General features: G+C 52.3%; 2 protein-coding genes across 3 annotated transcripts; one reads left to right on the forward strand and one right to left on the reverse strand.

Moving 5' to 3' along the window:
* Positions 1-396: 396 nt before the first annotated feature.
* Positions 397-17,383, forward strand: BEST1 (bestrophin 1). 2 transcript variants are annotated; one of them, XM_002755417.6, is made up of 11 exons: positions 397-470; positions 2,235-2,422; positions 6,206-6,300; positions 6,740-6,973; positions 7,972-8,126; positions 8,530-8,607; positions 9,308-9,460; positions 11,776-11,856; positions 12,170-12,321; positions 14,612-15,250; positions 17,023-17,383. In XM_002755417.6, exons 2-11 carry the CDS (start codon positions 2,271-2,273, stop codon positions 17,039-17,041), a joined length of 1,758 nt encoding a protein of 585 aa, XP_002755463.1. In that variant the 5' UTR covers positions 397-470; positions 2,235-2,270; the 3' UTR covers positions 17,042-17,383. The 2 variants fall into 2 exon arrangements, with proteins under 2 accessions (XP_002755463.1, XP_035118842.1); XM_035262951.3 differs by lacking the exon at positions 2,235-2,422.
* A 355-nt stretch (positions 17,384-17,738) lies between these two features.
* On the reverse strand, positions 17,739-20,565 carry FTH1 (ferritin heavy chain 1). The gene is made up of 4 exons (XM_009008311.4): positions 20,249-20,565; positions 18,543-18,689; positions 18,162-18,287; positions 17,739-18,066 (listed from the first exon to the last, which is right to left on the reverse strand). The coding sequence occupies exons 1-4, from the start codon at positions 20,360-20,362 to the stop codon at positions 17,902-17,904; spliced, it is 552 nt and encodes a 183-aa protein (XP_009006559.1). The 5' UTR covers positions 20,363-20,565; the 3' UTR covers positions 17,739-17,901.
* Between the last annotated feature and the right edge of the window lie 285 nt (positions 20,566-20,850).

The following is a 20,850-nucleotide window of genomic DNA, read 5'->3' on the forward strand; positions in this document are numbered from 1 at the left end:
CCCCAAGGCCTGGGCAGAGGCTCCCCTTCCCTGGAGAGTCAAGGCACTCCAGGGAGGAGTCAGAGCACTCCAGGGAGGAGCTGAGGCTCAGAACAGCCCCCCGACTCCCTCAGGGGTCAGAATACTGGTGGAGCAGAACCCTCAATCTCTGGATTTTAGGGCCATGGTAGAGGGAGTGTTGCCCAAAATTCCAGTCCTGGTCTCAGCCCAATGCCCCCCAAATAGAAATTAGAGGGGCCCTGGCCAGGCTGTGCTGGCCATTGCTTCTGAGCAGATTACAAGGAGGGACCAAGACAAGGGCTCCTTTGTAGAGGCTTTGGCTTAGGGAGTCAAGTGACAGCTCAGCCCTCACGTGGGCAGCGCCAGCCTCTAAATGTGGGCAGGGGCACTGGCCACAGAGTCCCAGGGAGTCCCACCAGCCTAGTGGCCAGATCTTCTGTGGGATCACCGGACCAGCCTGGAACCCACCTGTGAGTAGAAGGTACCCCAGGTGGACTGGGCTGGGGCTTTGAGGAGTTCAGGGCCTTGCGTATGTGTGTGGGATGTGCACACACAGGCAGCACATGCGTGAGTGTGTGGGCACTTGTGTGTCTGTGCAAAGGCCCTGAGGTGGGAATGAACTTGGTGTGCATTAGGCACAGCCAGCCAGTGTGGCTGCAGCCAAAACACATGGGGAAAGAATGGAGGGGACATCAATCACCGCTTCAGTAAACGTTCATCGAGCGCCCTCTATGAGAACACACAGGAGGAGCTTCCATTCTGAGGAGGAAACAGGGAGTAAACAGGCAGATATCCTGTTTAATTTCAAGTAGTGATAGTGCTATATAGAAATATCAAGCAAGGTGAGGAGACAGTGAGCACCAGTGGCACTGGGGCTTTATTTCCAGGTAGGATGGTTAGGAACAGCCTGTCTTTTTTTTTTCCCCCCTGAGACAGAGTTTCACGCCATTACCCAGGCTGGAGTGCAATGGCGTAATCTTGGCTCACTGCAACCTCCCCTTCCCGGATTCAAGCAATTCTCCTGCCTCAGCCTGCCAAGTAGCTGGGATTACAGGTGCATGCCACCACGCCCAGCTAATTTTGTATCTTGAGTAGAGATGGGTTTTCACCAACCTGGCCAGGCTGGTCTCAAACTCCTGATCTCATGATCTGCCCGCCTTGGCCTCCCAAAGTGCTGGGATTCCAGGCATGAGCCACCGTGCCTGGCCGGGGACATCCTTTCTAAAGGTAACCTGGAATGGGAAGGAGCCATCCAGGTATCTCAGGTAGAGCTTCCTCCGGGCAGGAAGATCAGCAGGTGGAAAGGCCTTGGGGCCACCATTCAGTAAACATTGCTTGAGCATCTCTACCAGCTAGGTTCAGTTCTGGGAATGGGAATATGGTGGTGGGCAGCACTGCCTGGCCCCTTCCATGCTTCTCACAGTAGGGGGGTTATGAGAGCTTGGGAGCTAATGAACAAGATGGGCTAAGAACACTGCCTAGCTCGGAGGACCCGAGCTCAGTGTGTAGACATTGCTGCTGTTACTACTGCCTTTGTCATTATACAGTTTTTTTTTTTAAGAGGTGGGGTTTCATGATATTATCCAGGATGGTCTCGATCTCCTGACTTCGTGATCCATCCACCTCGGCCTCCCAAAGTGTTGAGATTACAGGCCTGAGCCACTGTGCCCGGCACAATTTTTTTTTTTTAAGTCAGAGTTTCACTCTTGTTGCTCAGGCTGGAGTGCAGTGCCATGATCTCGGCTCACTGCAACCTCCGCCTCCCAGGTTCAAGCAATTCTTCTACCTCAGCCTCCAGAGTAGCTGGAAGTACAGGCACCTGCGCCACACCTGACTAAATTTTTGTATTTTTAGTAGAAATGGGGTTTTGCCACGTTGGCCAGGCTGGTCTCGAACTCCTGACCTCAGGTGATCCACCCATCTTGGCTTCCCAAAGTGCTGGAACTACAGGTGCAGGCCACCGCGCCTGGCAATCATACAAATTGAAGGCAAATGGCAACACACACACCTATCTGCGTCTTCCCCGAAGGCTATGGGCGGCCTCCGGGCTCACTTTCATGGGTTTCCACCTTCAATAGGCAGTCAGAGCTGGCAGGGCCTTGGAGACCACTTCATCCGCCTCCTGGGTCCCTATGGGAGAGCTGAGACCCAGAGCACGGAAGGGTCCTGACAGGCTCAGACCAGGGCCTCTGATCCCTACCAGCCCCCGAACAGCATCTCTCGCTGTCTACCAGGACCCAAGCCCAGCTGCTGCAGCCCAGTGCCTGGCCATGACCATCACCTACACAAGCCAAGTGGCTAATGCCCGCTTAGGCTCATTCTCCCGCCTGCTGCTGTGCTGGCGGGGCAGCATCTACAAGCTGCTGTATGGAGAGTTCTTCATCTTCCTGCTCTGCTACTACATCATCCGCTTCATTTATAGGTAAAGCTGGCAGGGCTGGGGCCAAGGGCCTGGGAGGGATGTGGCTGGGAGCTCCTGAGGGCCTCTGACAGCTGGGGGCCAATGCACCAGTTCACTACAAGACTAAGCTGAGCTCCTAACCAGGTCCTGGGCACTGGAGCTGAGGCTGGGGCTGGGGGCTGGGGAGAGAAAAGAAGTCAGACTGAGGCTGCTCAACCCAGCCAGCAGGGTTTTAGCCACCCTCCCTCCAACCCCGGGAGTAGCCCTGGAGCCCAGGCTTTGCCTGGCCCCACTCAAATGGCCTGTTTTATTGAATCCCACACAGACTCAGAGGCCCACATGGTACATAAAAACAAAGAGAGAGGCCGGGCACGGTGGCTCGCGCCTGTAATCCCAGCACTTTGGGAGGCCAAGGCGGGCGGATCACCTGAGGTCGGGAGTTCGAGACCAGCCTGACCAACATGGAGAAACCCTGTCTCTACTAAAAATACAAATTAGCTGGGCATGGTAGTGCATGCCTGTAATTCCAGCTACTTTGGAGGCTGAGGCAGAAGAATCACTTGAAGCCAGGAGGCAGAGGTTTCGGTGAGCCGAGATTGTGCCATTGCACTCCAGTCTGGGCAACAAGAGCAAAACTCTGTCTCAAAAAACAAACAAACAAACAAAACAAAGAGAGAGACAGAGTCTCACTGTGTTGTCCAGGCTGGTCTCGAACTCCTAGGCTCAAGCAATCCTCCTGCCTCAGCCTCCCAAGGTGCTGGGATTACAGGTATGAGCCACCGTGCCTGGCTGACCACATGGAACTTTTTGTTTGTTTGTTTTTTGAGACAGGGTTTTACTGTCACCCAGTGAGTGCAGTGGGCATGATCTTGGCTCACTGCAACCTCTGCCTCCCATGTTCAAGTGATTCTCCTGCCTTAACCTCCCGAGTAGCTAAAATTATAGGCACACACCACCACATCAGGCTAATTTTTTTTTTTTTTTGGTATTTTTAGTAGAGACAGCATTTCGTGATGTTGGCCAGGCTGGTCCCAAACCCCTGACCTCAAGTAATCTGCCCACCTCAGCCTCCCAAAGTGCTAGGATTACAGGTGTCAGCCACCATGCCTGGCCCACATGGTATATTTTAAAAATTATTTTTTAATTAAAATGTTTATCTAAGGCCAGTAGCAGTGACTCATGTCTATAATCCCAGCACTTTGAGAGGCCAAGTTTGGAGGATCACTTGAGCCTGGAAGTTCAGCCTGGGCAACATAGTGAAATCCCATCTCTACCAAAAAATTTAAAAATTAGCTGGGAGTGGTGGCATTTGCCTTTGGTCCCAGCTACTTGAGAGGGATAGTTCACTGCAGCCTCAACCTCACAGGCTTAAGCCATTCTCTCAAAAGCAAACAAAAGGCCAGGTGCGTGGCTCATGCCTGTACTCCCAGCACGTTGGGAGGCTGAGGCAGGCATCACCTGAGGTCAGGAGTTCAAGACCAACCTGACCAACACGGAGAAACCCCATCTCTACTAAAAATACAAAAAAATTAGCTGGGTATAGTGGTGCATGCCTGTAATACCAGCTACTTGTGAGACTGAAGCAGGAGAATGGCTTGAACTCGGGAGGCAGAGGTTGTGGCGAGCCAAGATCATGCCACTGCATTTCAGGCTGGGCAACAAGAGCAAAACTCCATTTCAGAAAAAAAAAAGCAAACAAAATACTTTTTCTCTGTGCTGGGCGCAGTGGCTCACACCTGTAATCCCAGCACTTTAGGAGGCCAAGGCGGGTGGATCACGAGGTCAAGAGATTGAAACCATCCTGGGCAACATGGTAGAACCCCGTCTCTACTAAAAATACAAAAATGAGCCGGGCGTTTGGCACGCACCTGTAGTCCCAGCTACTTGGGAGGTGGAAGAATCACCTGAACCCGGGAGGTGGAGGTTGCAGTGAGCCGAGACTGTGCCACTGTGCTCCAGCCTGGCAACAGAGCAAGACTCCATCTCAAAAAAAAAAAAAGTTTCTCTGACAATAAATCATATGGTAAACAGACTATATGATATAATCACAGAATATATGATAGTATTTTAAACCAAAAAAGCATTCATGATTACATGGATTGTAAAATATCAAATACATAAAATTCTTGAGATTCTAATAATGCTAGGAACAAAGCACATTTTGTTTTTACTAGGGCACCAATGTACTTTTTAAAAAGTTAGGGCCAGGCACAGTGACTCACACCTGTAATCCCAGCACTTTGAGAGGCCAAGGCAGGAGGATCACTTAAGCCCAAGAGTTTAGGACCAGCCTGAGCAACACAGGGAGATCCTGTCTCTATAAAACAATCAAAAAAGTATCTGAGCATGGTGGCTTACGCCTGCAGTCCCTCCCAGCTACTCAGGAGGCTGAAGCAGGATTGCTTGAGCCCAGGAGGCTGAGGCTGCAGCGAGTCAAGATCATGCCACTGCACTCGAGCCTGGGCAACAGAGCAAGATCCTGTCTCAAACAAAACAAAACAACAATAAACCAAAAATGTTTAAACAATAAAATAGAGGACAGCCGTAATCACGAAATGTAGACAGCATTTTAAATTAAAAAAGCAATAATGACTACAATGGATTGGAAAATAAAGACATAAAATTCTTGAGTTCCTCATAATAATAATAACAAAGCACATCGGTCTTCAGCTTTTACTTGGGCACCAATGTATGCTGAAAAAAGTCAGACTTCAGTTTTTAGAGCAGTTTTAAGTTCACAGCAAAATTGAGCAGAAGGGAGAGTTCTCATATGTCTCTTTCCTCCTCCCCCTGCCCCCAGCCTCCCCACTATAAACACCCCACACTACAGTGGTAGATTTATTACAATCCCTGAACCCACACTGACACATCACTATCACCCAAAGTCCACAGCGTACAGCAGGGTCACTCTTGGGGCTGTACAATCCGTGGGTTTGGATAAATGTGTAATGATGTTTCCACCATCGAAGCATCAGGCAGGGTGGTTTCACTGCTCTAACAAAATCCTCTGCATGGCTATTCACCCCTCTCATTAAAGCCAGTCTTTGTTTCTTTTTTCTTTTCGTTTTTAGAGACAGGGTCTTGCTCTGTCACCCAGGCTGAGGTGCAGTGGCAACCATGGCCCACTGCAGCCTTCAACTCCTAGGCTCAAGTGATCCTCCTACCTCGGCCTCCAGTGGCTAGAACTGCAGGCATGCGGCGACCGCACCCAGTTAATTTTTTGCAGAGATGGGGTCTTGCTATGTTGCCCAGGCTGGCCTTGAACTCCTGGTCCTGCCTCAGCCTCTCAGAGCTCTGGGATTACAGGCTTGAACCACTGTTTCAACCTGCTTTTTTTTTTTTTAAGAGATGGGGTTTCACCATGTTGGCCAGGCTGGTCTCGAACTCCCAACCTCAAGTGATTCGCCCACCAAGGCCTCCCAAACTGCTGGGATTACAAGTGTGAGCCACTGTGCCGGACCTCGACCTGCTTTAAACAACTGACCCTTGGCTGCTTTCAAAGGGTCAGGGAGTCTGAAACTGACCCCTGCAGCAGGACCTTCCTTTCTACACACCTCCCAGTGGCCAGTGTGAGGATTCTCCTCATAAAAAACCACTGGAGCCGGCCTCTAGCCTGTCCAGGTTTGTGGCTGCACAAGGAATATCATGGACCTGGCTCAGGCCTCAGGAGGGGCCCTGGGCTGCGGAAAAGGTGGGACAGCATCGAGGCAGTCCCACTCCTACCCAGGGTCGGGCTAGACCTGGGGATAGCCTCAGCCATCTCCTCGTTGTGTCCACATATGTCCACCCCACCCCCACCCCCAGGCTGGCCCTCACGGAGGAGCAGCAGCTGATGTTTGAGAAGCTGACTCTGTATTGCGACAGCTACATCCAGCTCATCCCCATCTCCTTCGTGCTGGGTGAGCCCCCCTTCCTGCTGTTCTGGCTCCCCGTGGCCGCCCAGGCTCCAGACAGGCCCGGGGTGGACCACGAAGAGTTGTGTCTAGGGGCTGGGGTGTGGGATGGGGGGAAGCCAGCGGCAGGTCGGCGCCTCTCTGTAGTTCGGGGAAATGTGCGGACTGCAGCCAGAGAGACTGAAGTTAGACGTCAGGTAAGACGTTCTGCTGTTAGGAAGCGCTGACATCATGGTCGTCCCTGGAGCCCCTGCGCGGGAGGGGAGGGGCTCTGGCGGATTTCTGGGACCAGCAGGGGGACCCCCGGGAGACAGAATCCTGGGGCTATCGCGTTGGGGCTAGGCCCGCTTGCAGCAGAAAGCTGGAGGAGCTGAGGCGTCGCCGCGCGCTGGGCCCTGGGCTCTGGCCGCAGCCCGGCCCCTCGCCCCCCGTCCCTCCTGCCCAGGCTTCTACGTGACGCTGGTCGTGACCCGCTGGTGGAACCAGTATGAGAACCTGCCGTGGCCAGACCGCCTCATGAGCCTGGTGTCGGGCTTCGTCGAAGGCAAGGACGAGCAGGGCCGGCTGCTGCGGCGCACGCTCATCCGCTACGCCAACCTGGGCAACGTGCTCATCCTGCGCAGCGTCAGCACCGCGGTCTACAAGCGCTTCCCCAGCGCCCAGCACCTGGTGCAAGCAGGTGGGCGAGGCGGGAGCGCCTGGGCGGAACGGGGCGGAGCCATGGTGGAGATGGGCGTGGCCTGAATGGAAGATGGGTGGAGCCAAAGTCCTCTGGACTGTGGAGGGGGGATTGGGTGGAGCCAGGAGTGGGGCGGGGCCAAGATTTGGGGGTCCAATTGGGCGGGATAGAGTCGGGTGTCTAAAGGTGGGGCGAGGCCAGGAGGAGCCCACTCTCCGAGAGTGGGAGTTTGAGGCATGGCTAAGGACCCTTGAGGGATAAAGGAAAGAAGGGTGGTGGCTTGGGAACTGGTGAGGTACTAGGTTCTACCTCCCTCTGCCCTTGCCCCTCCTGATTTCCGGTTTCCCCTCTGGAGGTCTGCGACATCCGTCTCTGACTCCCCCTTGGCCTTGCGTGACCTGATCCTAGTTAATAAGACAGACCCACGCTAAGCGTGGTGACTGTCGCCTGTAATCCCAGCGCTTTGGGAGGCAAAGGTGGGAAGATCGCTTGAGCCCAAAAGTTTGAGACTTCCCTGGGCAAGACAGTGAAACCCCTATCTCTACAAAAACATTAAAAATTAGCCGGGCATGGTGGCATGTGCCACTGCGGTGGGCCAAGTATACAGGCACACTACGGGCATGGTGGCATGTGCCTGTAGTCTGAGGCTAAAGATTGGGAAACTAAGGCAAGAGGCTCACTTGAGCCCAGGAGTTCCAGGCTGCAGCAAGCTAGATCGCACCACGGCCCTCCAACCTGGGTGATAGAGCCAGACCGTGTCTCTGGAAATAAATTTATCATAAATAAATAGATAAATACCCTGCCCACATGCTCAGCCCAGAATAGCACATAGTAGGTGGTCAGAATTTTTTGTTGTTGAAAGAAAGAGGATGGTAAAGGAGTGCTGAGGTCCTTATAGGTCAGCAGGTCCTGGCCTGGCCGCCAGGTGCCAGCCACGCGCCAGCCACGTGCCTCCTGCAGGTTCTCCCACCCGCCACCTTCTTCGCTCCACTCTGCAGGCTTTATGACCCCAGCAGAACACAAGCAGTTGGAGAAACTGAGCTTACCACACAACATGTTCTGGGTGCCCTGGGTGTGGTTTGCCAACCTGTCAATGAAGGCGTGGCTTGGAGGTCGGATCCGGGACCCTATCCTGCTCCAGAGCCTGCTGAACGTGAGCCCACTGTACACACGGGGCTGCCGCAGGGTGGGAAGAGTGGGGGTCCACAGGAAACAAGGTTTCCTACAAAGAGAAGGCTCGATCCCCTGAGGGTCTTCCCCGAGCCTGAGGAAGGGCTGCAGAATCTTTTCCAACAGCATTCCATAGCCCGAGGTGGTCCCTCCTCATAGGCCCCTCCCTCCTCTCCCAGTCTGTGAGGTCCTGGCTCCTTTTCGATAGATGAGGAAGCTGAGACACAAAGAGGTTTAGTGAGCTGCCTATGACCACACAGCCAGGGATGGACCATGAGCACCAGACCGGTGCCTGAAGAAGAGGTGGAGGTGAGCCCAGGGTGGGGGCGAGCCCAGGGTGGGGGCAGGTGGTGTTCAGAACCCCATCCCTCCCTGCTGCCCTCCAGGAGATGAACACCTTGCGCACTCAGTGTGGACACCTGTATGCCTACGACTGGATTAGTATCCCACTGGTGTACACACAGGTGAGGATGAGGCTAGTGAGGCTGCCCTTTTGGGAAACTGAGGCTAGAAGGACCAAGGAAGCAGCAGGGATGGGAAAGGCTCACCTAGAGGCTGAGTAATTTGCTCCCCCTGGGAGTTGGGTCCTCACTTTGAAGCTGGGCCTGTACTTTGAAGTGCTGAGTTCTAAGAGTCCAGGCTCCTGCCTGACTCAGTAGAGGCAGTGTGATTATCCCCATTTTAAAGAGAGGTTGGCCAGGCACAGTGGCTCATGCCTGTAAACCCAGCACGTTGGGAGGCTGACGCGGGCATACTCCTCACTAAGATTAGAAGTTGGAGACCAGCCTGGCCAATACGGCGAAACCCGGTATCTACTAAAAATACAAAAATTAGCCAGGCATGGTGGCACACGCCTGTAATCCCAGCTACTCAGGAGCTGCCTATGACCTGAGTAGCAGGTGGCAGCAAAGGGCTGAGGCAGGAGAATTGCTTGAACCCAGGAGGCAGAGGTTGTGGTGAGCCGAGATCACACCTCTGCACTTCAGCCTGAGCAACAGAGTAAGACTCTGTCTCAAAAAAAAGAGGGGTTAACAGAGACCATAAGTCACATGAGTGTGCAAGTCAGAACAAGGCCTCGGTCTCCTGTCTCGGACCCCAGCCCCAGGAGCATCTGATTCAGGGTTCCTGCCTCGCCCTTTGCTGCCACACTCCTCCTCCTCCCAGGTGGTGACCGTGGCGGTGTACAGCTTCTTCCTGACTTGTCTAGTTGGGCGGCAGTTTCTGAACCCGGCCAAGGCCTACCCTGGCCATGAGCTGGACCTCGTGGTGCCTGTCTTCACATTCCTGCAGTTCTTCTTCTATGTTGGCTGGCTGAAGGTGAGCCTCTCCAGGGCCCCGCTGGGCTGGAGGCACGGCCAGAGGGGTCATGGCCAGCAGCCACCTGAAACAAGGATGCAGTGTCAGGAAAGGAAGTTCTCACGGGTAGAAAGCAGCAAGCAGGGCCCCGACCACAGTCCTCTGGTCTGCGCTTTCCCGTGTTGTTACACATGAGGAAACGGAGACTACAGGGCGGCTTTCTTGAGGCTGGGTCTGCTTCCGGAGGCTGCACCCAAGGCCCAGACTTAGCAGCTTGAGGGACAGGGAGAGCTCAGTCTAACCACGTGCTGCTCCCTCAAGAGAACATTCTTCAAACGTCTGTCCGGAGAAAGGGGGATTCACGGAATAGGAGTGGCAATGGCAGGCCCCGCTCACGAGGCTGTTAAAACACAGCCTTTGAATGAAGACACCCCCCAAACAGGCTTTGTGTGAGCAACATGGCTGTTTATTCACCTGAGGCCGAAAAGGGCGTCAGCGAAGGGCGGTGGGATAGGACTTGGTTTTATAGGTTTGGGGCGGGCAGTGGAAAGTTACAGAGTAAGATCAGTTACAGTGGTGGGGGTAGGGGCAAGGAGTATACATTACCACCCTAACTAAATTCAGTTACAGTGGCAGGTGGGGTAAGAGTAGTTAAGCTGGTAGGGTGGGGTGAGGGGAAGCTTATGTGGGGGGTGGAAGCTCCAATGGGCAATGGGGGGTGTGGTGATCAGCAGAGGCAGGCAGGACTTTAGACTTTCTGGGTCCAGGTTTGCACATGGAGGCCTGACACAGGCCACTTCTCATCTCTGCTTAAAGCAAAGCCCGGAGGCCGGGCATGGTGCCTCAAGCCTGTAATCCCAGCACTTTGGGAGGCCAAGGCAGGTGGATCACCTGAGATCAGAAGTTTAAGACCAGCCTGGCCAACATGGTGAAACCCGGTCTCTACTAAAAATACAACAATTAGCCAGACATGGTGGCAGGTGCTTGTAATCCCAGCTACTTGGGAGGCTGAGGCAGAGAATTGCTTGAATCCAGGAGGCAGAGGTTGCAGTGACCTGCACTCCATTCTGGGTGACAGAGCAAGACTCTATCTCCAAAAAGAGATTTTTTGAGGCAGATTGGCACCACCTCTCCTTGTTCAAGATGCCTGTTGGGGGGTCTCTTTCCCCACCTTAAGTGGCTGGTATTTCCTCCCACCACACCCAGTACTCCAAACAGGAGTTCTGAATCAGTTTTCTCTCTACCTCTTTGTCTTTCCTTCCTTCTGTTATCCACCCACTCTCTCTCCCTTCCTACCCTCCTTTATTTTTTGGTAGTGGGGGTGGAAGTCTCACTCTCTGACCTTCCTATCCATGTCTCTCTCTTTTTCTCTCTCTCTCTCTCTCTCTCTGTCTCTCTCTCTCTCACACACACACACACACACACACTCCTATTCCTCTAAATTCCACCTGCCCCCCAGTTATCTTTGGTTTCTACAAATCAAAACAAATCACACTTTTACGCTTGAAATTCTCCAAGGTGCAACTGGGCAAGGTAGCTCATGCCTGTAATCCCAGCACTTTGGGAGGCTGAGGTGGGCAGATCACCTGAGGTCAGGAGTTTGAGACCAGCCTGACCAACATGGAGAAACCCCATCTCTACTAAAAATACAAAATTACCTGGGCTTGGTGGCACATACCTATAATCCCAGCTACTCAGGAGGCTGAGGCAGGAGAATTGCTTGAACCCAGGAGGCGGAGGTTGCGGTGAGCTGAGATCACTCCATTGCACTCCAGCCTGGGCAACAGAGCGAGACTCCATCTCAAATTTAAAAAAGAAAGAAAGAAAGAAAGAAAAATTAATAAGAAAAAAAAAGAAATTCTCCAAGGTGCCCCAGTGGTCTACAAGCTGTCCCCTGGACCCCTAAGGCAGCTTGTCACCTCTTTGGAGCTTTCTTAGGGCATTTTAGAGATTACTATCCAGGAATCTCCCTCCTGAACCGCCCTTTAGTTCATGACATCTTCAGAGTGTATCTCTATTGCATGAATGAATACAATTATGCAACAGGATGAGATGCATGAGGTGAGATAAAGGTGGTGACTCCTTGGAGTGACACACTCAGGGACAGCTGTGGGTATGCAGGGAAGGACTGGGTCAGGAGAGTCAGAGGGCCTGTGTCCAGAAGTGTGTGGGTGCCCAGACTGTGGAGGGCTGGAGCCCTAAACTCTGGCTTTGAAGACAGTGGTCAGGCAGGAAGAGTGTGATGGGGTGTAGAAATGGCAGCCCTGAGTTTAAGCGGGGAGGCTGGCGTTGAGGAGTTCTGCCTGAGGGTTTACAGAGTCTCACCTGTCCCCAAGGTGGCAGAGCAGCTCATCAACCCCTTTGGAGAGGATGATGATGATTTCGAGACCAACTGGATTGTTGACAGGAATTTGCAGGTATGGAGAGAGGGAGAGAGGCCATACCACGGACCTTCCCCAAAGGGGGCCCAAAGACAGGACCCCGCTGTTCTGCAGGGAGGCCTCACCGTGAATTATCACCCTTCCCCTCCTCCCTCCTGCAGCCGGTCCTTCACTCACAGGATTCTCACCTCAATCTTTGAGGTGGCAGGCGGGCACCCATCTCATTTCACAGGCTGGGAAACTGAGTTCCAGAGAGAGGGAAGTGTTTCCTCCAAGTCATCAGGCGAGTACAAGCTCCTGCCTGGCATGACCTTTCTGTGGGACTTCTCTTTCTGTCCCTGGTGACCAGGTGTCCCTGTTTGCTGTGGATGAGATGCACCAGGACCTGCCTCGGATGGAGCCGGACATGTACTGGAATGAGCCCGAGCCCCAGCCTCCCTACACGGCTGCTTCCGCCCAGTTCCGACGAACCTCCTTTATGGGCTCCACCTTCAACATCAGGTGTGGCCAGTGCCAGGGGGCTGGGTGGGAAGCCCCTCTAGAGCAGGGGTCTGCCTAGGAGCTTGGAATAGCGCTAGGGAATACATACGGGGTGCCTCATAAGTGTCAGACACTGTACTCTGCTTTTGATAAATATTAACTGTTCAGGTTCAGAGAGAGCGAGTTGCCCAAGGCCACATAGCTAGCAAACGGTGCAGGGGCTACCAAAAGGACAGCCAGTGATCAGCGATGCAGTGGAACATTAGGACCTGGCTTCTTCTGTCATCCAGAACTATATTTTCTTTTTTCTTTTTTTGAGTTAGGATCTTGCTCTGTCACCCAGGCTGGAGTGCAGTGGTGTGATTTCAGCTCACTGCAGCCTCCGCCTCCTGGGTTCAAGTGATTCTGCTGCCTCAGCCTCCCGAGTAGCTGGAATTACAGGTGCCCATCACCACAGCCAGCTAAGTTTTGTACTTTTCGTAGAGTTGGCCAGGCTGGTCTCAAACTCCTGACCTCAAGTAATCTGCCCGCCTTGGCCTCCCAAAATGCTGGAATTACAGGTGTCAGAACTGTATCTTCTGATAAGCTAGCATGCTTGGATAGGAAGTGAGGTTCCCTGGGATGGGGGAGGAGCAGCAAATATGTCCCAGCAGGCAGCCATGTCATCACAGGTACCTCCTGAATTGACTTTGTTGGCCTCCCAAAATGCTGGAATTACAGGTGTCAGAACTGTATCTTCTGATAAGCTAGCATGTTTGGATAGGAAGTGAGGTTCCCTGGGATGGGGGAGGAGCAGCAAATATGTCCCAGCAGGCAGCCATGTCATCACAGGTACCTCCTGAATTGACTTTGTCCTACAGAGTAAAGGCCTCAGGCCGCCCACAGCAGCCAGACTTACCTCCACGTGGGCCCACTGCCCTGATTTGATCCAAATCCCTCTTGATCTGCAGTGGGCTGAAGGGCTGTCCTAGCTGGTCCTGTCTCCCCAGGATGACAGAGTTGAGAGGGTCTTGGAGACTGCTGGGCACACGCCAGGGTTTATACTCAAGGTTTTCTTCCACAGTATCCAGTGCTGTTCTCCACTTGTTCATTTTTGTTTGTTTTGTTGGTTTTTTGAGATGGAGTTTTGCTCTGTCACCAAGGAAGGAGTGCAGTGGCGCGGTCTCAGCTCACTGCAATCTCCTCTTCCCGGGTTCAAAGGATTCTTTTGCCTCAGCCTCCTGAGTAGCTGGGATTACAGGTGCCACCATGCCTGGCAAATTCTTGTATTTTCAGTAGAGACAGGGTTTTACCATGTTGGCCAGGCTGATCTCAAACTCCTGACCTCAGGTGATCCGCCCGCTTGGCCTCCCAAAGTGCTGGGATGACAGGCATGAGCCACCTCGACCAGCTGCTTGTTCTTTTAAAATCCAAACATCCTACTAAACTGAAATCAGATTAACTAGAGTCTGTAGTTAGTGTGAGGGCTGGGAAGGTGATCAAATGAAGGCTGGGGGCTGGCTTAAGTCAGAAACATTTCTGGAGGATGACTTTGAGCCCGACATGATTTGTACCCCAGTAGCTGAAGGTTGAGGAGGGGGAAAGGCTAAAAACAGGACAATAAAGCATAGACCTCGTCTCCAAGGAATATACTATTTACACAGGGAGCTCAAACCCAAGCCCCAAACTCTGTATAGAAGGTTACAAAGTACTGGATGTCTAGGAAAGGAAGAGAACGTGGAACACTGTCACCTTTGGCTGCCTGAGAGGTGGCTTCCAGCCGGGTCTGGAGCTGGGCCTTGGAACATGGGGAGAATCTGAACTTGGGCAAGGGCAGGCCATACTCAGTGGTAGTTAAGCTGTCCCTTACAGGGTAAAGGTCTTGGGCTCCCAGGATGCCTGTTGCCAGGAAGCCAAACTTTTCTTTGTGGATGTCGCTCCCAGTTGGAACCACAAATCTCTGGCGTTGCCAGAGTCACTCATGGGCCTGATCTGAACCACTCATGCCAGGGGACCAGTGGTTCTGACTGCCTGGAGTGAGGCATTTTAAAGGAAGCAGTGAATGATGAGGAGGAGGCCTTTACGTGCCAGGTGGGGGTGGGGGTGGGGGTTGGATGTTAACTCTGGTCAAGAGGGAGTCAAAGAACTGAGGTGAGCCAGGCCTGGAGGAATCACCCGGAGGTACAGAGGGATCAGGAGAGAGGGGAGAGCCGGGGCATTGTGTGGCCTTGGCTCGGGGCAGCCGAGAGAGAGGAGGAGGTAAGGGAGAAGTAAGGCCAGAAATTGGTCCTTTGTCCACCTGCTCAGCCCTGCATCTCCTGCTTCTTTCCAGCCTGAGCAAAGAGGAGATGGAGTTCCAGCCCAATCAGGAGGATGAGGAGGATGCTCATGCTGGCATCATTGGCCGCTTCCTAGGGCTGCAGTCCCATGATCACCATTCTCCCAGGACAAACTCAAGGACCAAACTACTGTGGCCCAAGAGGGAATCTCTTCTCCATGAGGGCCTGCCCAAAAACCACAAGACCGCCAAACAGAACTTTCGGGGCCAGGAAGACAATAAGGCCTGGAAGCTTAAGGCTGTGGACACCTTCAAGTCTGCTCCACTGTATCAGAGGCCAGGCTACTACAGTGCCCCACAGACACCCCTCAGCCCCACACCCATGTTCTTCCCTCCTGAACCATCAGCGCCGTCAAAGCTTCACAGTGTCACAGGCATAGACACCAAAGACAAAAGCTTAAAGACTGTGAGTTCTGGGGCCAAGAAAAGTTTTGAATTGCTCTCAGAGAGCGATGGGGCTTTGATGGAGCACCCAGAAGTCTCTCCCGTACGGAAGAAAACTGTGGAGTTTAACCTGACGGATATGCCAGAGATCCCCGAAAATCATCTCAAAGAACCTTTAGAACAATCAACAAGCAACATACACGCTACACTCAGAGATCACATGGATCCTTACTGGGCCTTGGAAAACAGGTCTGTCCTCACCCGAACTAGAGTCACTGCATTGCCCTGTGCATGACCCCTTTCCCCCAGCCTATCTTCTCTTGCTCCGAGCCTACCTTTCCTCCACAATTTCCTAGGCTCCGTTACTGCCAGAGCATGCTGGACCTACCTACACCCAGCACTACCTTGGGGTATAGACTTGGCCACCTCCACAGGGATCCTAGGGAAGTGTTTGGGACCTTTTCTCACTTCATCTAAGAGCCTGATATCACCAGGAAGACCTATTGGGACCAGGTGAAGGAAGATGAGGTTGTGCTGACCAGGATGCTGCTGAAGGAAGCAGCGATCAGGCTTAGCTGAGCAGGTGTTACCACTGGCCCCAACTGACTTTGGTAGCTGACAGAAAACCATGGGGTGGCAGTCAGCTGCATGACAGAGGAACACTTCCCCATAACCCTTTAGGGTAGTACCCAAGTACTCCAGGAAAGAGTGGCAGGCTGAGGGTGTCCAGGGCCCTTAGGCCATTTTCTCACTGCCTGGGGAACCTCACCAAAATACTCCATGCTTCCTTGGGGTCAGCCCAAAGCTGTCACAAGACCAGATGTTTCACTTTATTCCAGATTTCCTGGGCACTTTCACCCAATTAGAAACTCCCCACTTCATCCCGTCGTGTAGAGAAGAAGTATAACTTCCCTTTTCTCGATTCTCAAGTGGTTACTTTCATGGCCAGAACACCCAGCTATTATGATTGAAAACTTAAAAGGGCAACAAATTCAGTCTTGCTTCTAGGGCTAGACAGGAACTTTACAAACACCTGTGGTTTCTTTAGGAAAGGATGTTAATTACGAATCTGTGGCCAGGTGCATGGTGGCTCATGCCTGTAACCCCAGCACTTTGGGAGGCAGAGGCAGGCAGGCGGATCACAAAGTCAGTTTTGAGACCAGCCTGACCAGTATGGTGAAACCCCGTCTCTACTAAAAAATACGAAAATTAGCTGGGTGTGGTGGCACGTGCCTGTAGTCCCAGCCAGAGGCCGAGGCAGGAGATTGAATCCAGGAGGCAGAGGTTGCAGTGAGCCAAGATCTTGCTACTGCACTCCAGCTTGGGTGACAGAAACTCTGTCTCCAAAAAAAAAAAAAAAGCCAGGTATGGTGGCTCACACCTATAATCTTAGCACTTTCAGGCATATCAAAAGGTCAGGAGATCGAGACCAAACTGGCTAACATGGTGAAACCCGATCTCTACTAATATAAAAAAATCAGCCAGATTTTTTTTTGTATTTTTACTGTGGTATCTGCCTGTAGTCCCAGCTACTCGGGAGGCTGAGGCAGGAGAATCACTTGAACCTGGGAGACAGAGGTTATAGTAAGCTGAGATCTTGCTACTGCACTTCAGCCTGGGTGACAGAGTAAGACTGTCTCAAACAAAAATCTTGGGCTGAGTGTGGAGGCTCATGCCTGTAATCCCACCAAGGCAGCCGGATCACTTGAGGTCAGGAGTTTGTGATCAACCTGGCCAACATGCTGAAACCGTCTCTACCAAAAAATACAAAAATTAGCTGGGCGTTATGGTGCATGGCTGTAATCCCAGTAACTCAGGAGGCTGAGAGAATTGCTTGAACCAAGGAGGTGATGCTTGCAGTGAGCCAAGATTGAGCCATTGCACTCCAGCCTAGGAAATGGAGTGAAACCCTGTCTCAAGAAAAGAAAAAAGGAAAACTTTGCCCTTCTACGGCAACATTTTAGTATTTGAAATGACGGTACCTTCCATACTCATGCCATTTTCTCTCACATTCTCACTAGGGATGAAGCACATTCCTAACCTGCCAGCCTAAGGGGGATGCTTCGCCAGCCAGGTCCTCTCCTGCATGTACCAGCAGAACACTGATCCAGTCACAAACAGCTGTCTACAATGAAGAGTATATCCCAGGACAGCCAGCATCAAATGGTTAGCCTAATAGATACAGATCAGTAGTCCAGGACTACTTCAGCTTTTAATGCCTTTTATTCATAAAAATTGTGAAAGCTAGACTGAACCACTGGAAACATTTAACTCAAGACACTGGATTCAGTGGGAAACCCTTAGTCCTGTCTGAATCCAAGACAGCCACACCTTAGTATACTGCCCAAGCTAAGTTTAATACAAATATTCTCGGGTTTTTTTGATCAGCATAACTAAAACTGAACGATGGAGGCTGGGCATAGCGGCTCACACCCGTAATCCCAGCACTTTGGGAGGCTGAGGTGGGCGGATGATGAGGTCAGGAGGTTCGAGACTAGCATGACCAACATGGTGAAACCGTCTCTACTAAAAATACAAAAACTAGCTGGAAATGGTGGCATGCACCTGTGATCCCAGCTACTCAGGAGGCCGAGGCAGGAGAATCACTTGAACCCAGGAGGTGGAGGCTGCAGTGAGCTGAGCAGAGATTCCTGCATGGGCGACTGGTGGTGGTGTGGGGAGAACACTGAACGGCATAGATTTCCAACTCATCCCAAGACCTCAAAGACAACACCTGGGTACCAAATTTTTTTATTTGAAGGAATGGTACAAAGAACTTAAGTGGATGTTTTGGTACAACTTATAGAAAAGGTAAAGGAAACCCCAATATGCATGCACTGCCTTGGTGACCAGGAAGTCACCCTGTGGCTATGGGGAAATTAGCCAAATTAGCCAAAGGCTTAGCTTTCATTATCACTGTCTCCCAGGGTGTGCTTGTCAAAGAGATATTCTGCCAAGCCAGATTGGGGTGCTCCCATCTTGCGCAAGTTGGTCACGTGGTCACCCAATTCTTTGATGGATTTCACCTGCTCATTCAGGTAATGCGTCTCAATGAAGTCACACAACTAGAAAACAATGGGGAAGACAGTTAGTAGTCAGCTTTCCCAATCCCTAAAGCAAATGATTTCCTCCATTTATTTCCTGGGTTTCCAATACTCACATGGGGGTCATTTTTGTCAGTGGCCAGTTTGTGCAGTTCCAGTAGTGACTGATTCACATTTTTTTCCAAATGTAATGCACACTCCATCGCATTCAGCCCGCTCTCCCAGTCATCATGGTCTGGTTTCTAAATAAGGACAGGTGAATGCATCTCTACCAACTAACCTACACATCAGCAAGCCCGTTTTATCTAACCACCATGCTTTGGCAAAGGGGACGTTATATTGGCCTAGTTTAGTTTAGATGGTTAAGCCTAAAAAAGCACAAAAGGCAAAAGCCCAGTGTATCATCACTTTATAAGGGCAACTGCTAGTTGAAGTGAGTTTGGACACCCCAACTCTGCTAGATTACAAAGTATGACAGCTGTAGTTCTTCTGTTTACCTTGATATCCTGGAGGAAGATGCGGCCACCTCGTTGGTTCTGCAGCTTCATCAGTTTCTCGGCATGTTCCCTCTCCTCATGAGACTGGTGAAGAAAGTACTTGGCAAAGTTCTTCAAAGCCACATCATCTCGGTCAAAGTAGTAAGACTGAAAGGAAGACAGTTAGTAGTCAGCTTTCCCAATCCCTAAAGCAAATGATTTCCTCCATTTATTTCCTGGGTTTCCAATACTCACATGGGGGTCATTTTTGTCAGTGGCCCCCTGAATGTGTTATGTTAGGGATTCCCAGAAAGGTAGCTGCTGACAATCTACGGGGAGGTGAGATCATCTTGTGAGCCTAGGCTTCCTTTCTCAAAGCACAGCATGAAGGACTCAGTGCCTAAGGAGACTGGGGGCAGATGAGCTACTGCACTGAAGCCAGCAGTAGTGCTTCTATTCTAAAATAGAAAACGGAAACTTGACCCTTGAAAGTTTACTTCAAGAAACCTTTAGAATATTATGGGCATTGCCTCAAACACAGTGTCTTAAGGATATGTATTAGTGCAGAGACAACTTCTTACTGCCCGTGCCAAATCTCATTGTTTGATGAGAGGCTGGCTGCTGGAGTACTGACCCTGCGCTTGGTCCTTTTCTCCGCCCCGCGCCTGGATTAACCACGTTAAAGCGTGGTTAAAACAAAGAGCTCAGGAGCTTGCCAGCTAATATCGCGGATTTATAAAATTAAAAACTCCCATGCAAGGTGACAAATACGGACACTATATTGATGTAAATATACTTTTATAATAATTGTATCACAAAAATTTGACTTTGTAGTCAAGTGTTTCTGAAAAGCAGTGACAGTCACAGAAACACAGGCTTGTTTTCAAATCCATTTGGAACATATCTATTTTTGGGACAGTTTGGACAAGGCAATTATAAGGAAGACTCTCAGGACACGGCCTAAGACCAGGATTTGGGAAAATTGTTCCACTGATCACTGAAAAATGTCTTGCCCAGTAACTGTCGGTTGACTTTACCCAAGAACTAGGGGTTCAATTAGTAGGTCAAAACACACCTCTCACAGTAAGATACATAAAAGATAAATTAAGTTCCCTAGGCGCAAGATCAGGTGACACTTCGGTGACTGCAGAAGGGGCGATTTCTAGAGAAATCGCTTCAATGCAAGTGGGACTTAAGAGATAAGCAGAGCCGAGAGGTGGATACGGCTGCTCAAGAGGGATCTGCCCACAAGATACGCCAGCCCCAAGGGAGCTATTCGACAGTTACCCAGCAGGCCCGCCGTACCTAGGGAGATGGGAGGTGGATATCTAAGCCAAAATCTTTGGGTCGCAGGGCCAAATGCCAAAGGCAGAGGAAAAAATGGAAGTGCAAAACTCCACCTTCCTAACCGCAGGTTTCCTGCACAAGCTGCTGCCAAGTCCTACAACCCAGGATTTCTGGACGCCAAGTGCTCTTTAAAAAGAAGGGTGTGCAGAGGTGGCCCTGTCCTAGGAGGGAGCGTTCCCAGGCGACAGCCAAGAACCAGATGCCCGGACTTTCTGCGCCAGAGAAGTCCTTGGAGACCTCGAGCAGCCTCCATTTTCCAGAAGGGCGCAGGGAGGCGGGGAAGCCCGCGGGCGGCCACACCCCCGGCCCGCCCCAGCGCGCGCCTCCGGAACCGCGCCCGGCCCCCGCCCTCGCCCCGGCCTTGGCCCGCCCGCGCTCACCATGGACAGGTAAACATAGGAGGCGTAGAGCTCCAAGTTGATTTGGCGGTTGATGGCGGCCTCTGAATCCTGGTGGTAGTTCTGGCGCACCTGCGAAGGTGATGCGGTCGTCATGGCGGCGGCTAAGGAGAGGCGGCGACGGCGGTGGCTGCGCGGCGCTGGAGAGGCGGGGGCCTTGGGACGATCCGAGGACGCGGTGTGGAGGTGACGGAGGGCTGGCTGTAGGCGGCCGGCCGGGGTGGGGGACGAGCGCCGGGTTCCGTCCAAGCACTGTTGAAGCAGGAAACCGCGGCGACTCTCGGCGAAGAACGTCTGGCGTAGTGAGCCGCTCGCTGGCTCTTATAGCGGCTGCAGCGTCAGGCCCGCCCCGGCCAATCAGCACCGCCGGCGCCGCGCCCGCTTCTTCCGGTGGGCGCGCGGCCTCCCCGCCCCTGTGGTGGGGGAGGGGTGACCGCTGGAGGCCGTCGTACGCTCTGGCGGAGTGGGGGAGCTGGACCCGGTACCGGACGGCCTCGGGGACAGCGGTGGCGTCTCTGTGCCCCTGAGGCCCGTTTAGTGGAGTTGGAGGCAAGCTGCAAGGAGGCGCAGGAAGCCCACCTCAG

This window comes from Callithrix jacchus, chromosome 10 (assembly GCF_049354715.1).
Source record: "Callithrix jacchus isolate 240 chromosome 10, calJac240_pri, whole genome shotgun sequence".
Taxonomy (NCBI): Eukaryota; Metazoa; Chordata; class Mammalia; order Primates; family Cebidae; genus Callithrix; species Callithrix jacchus.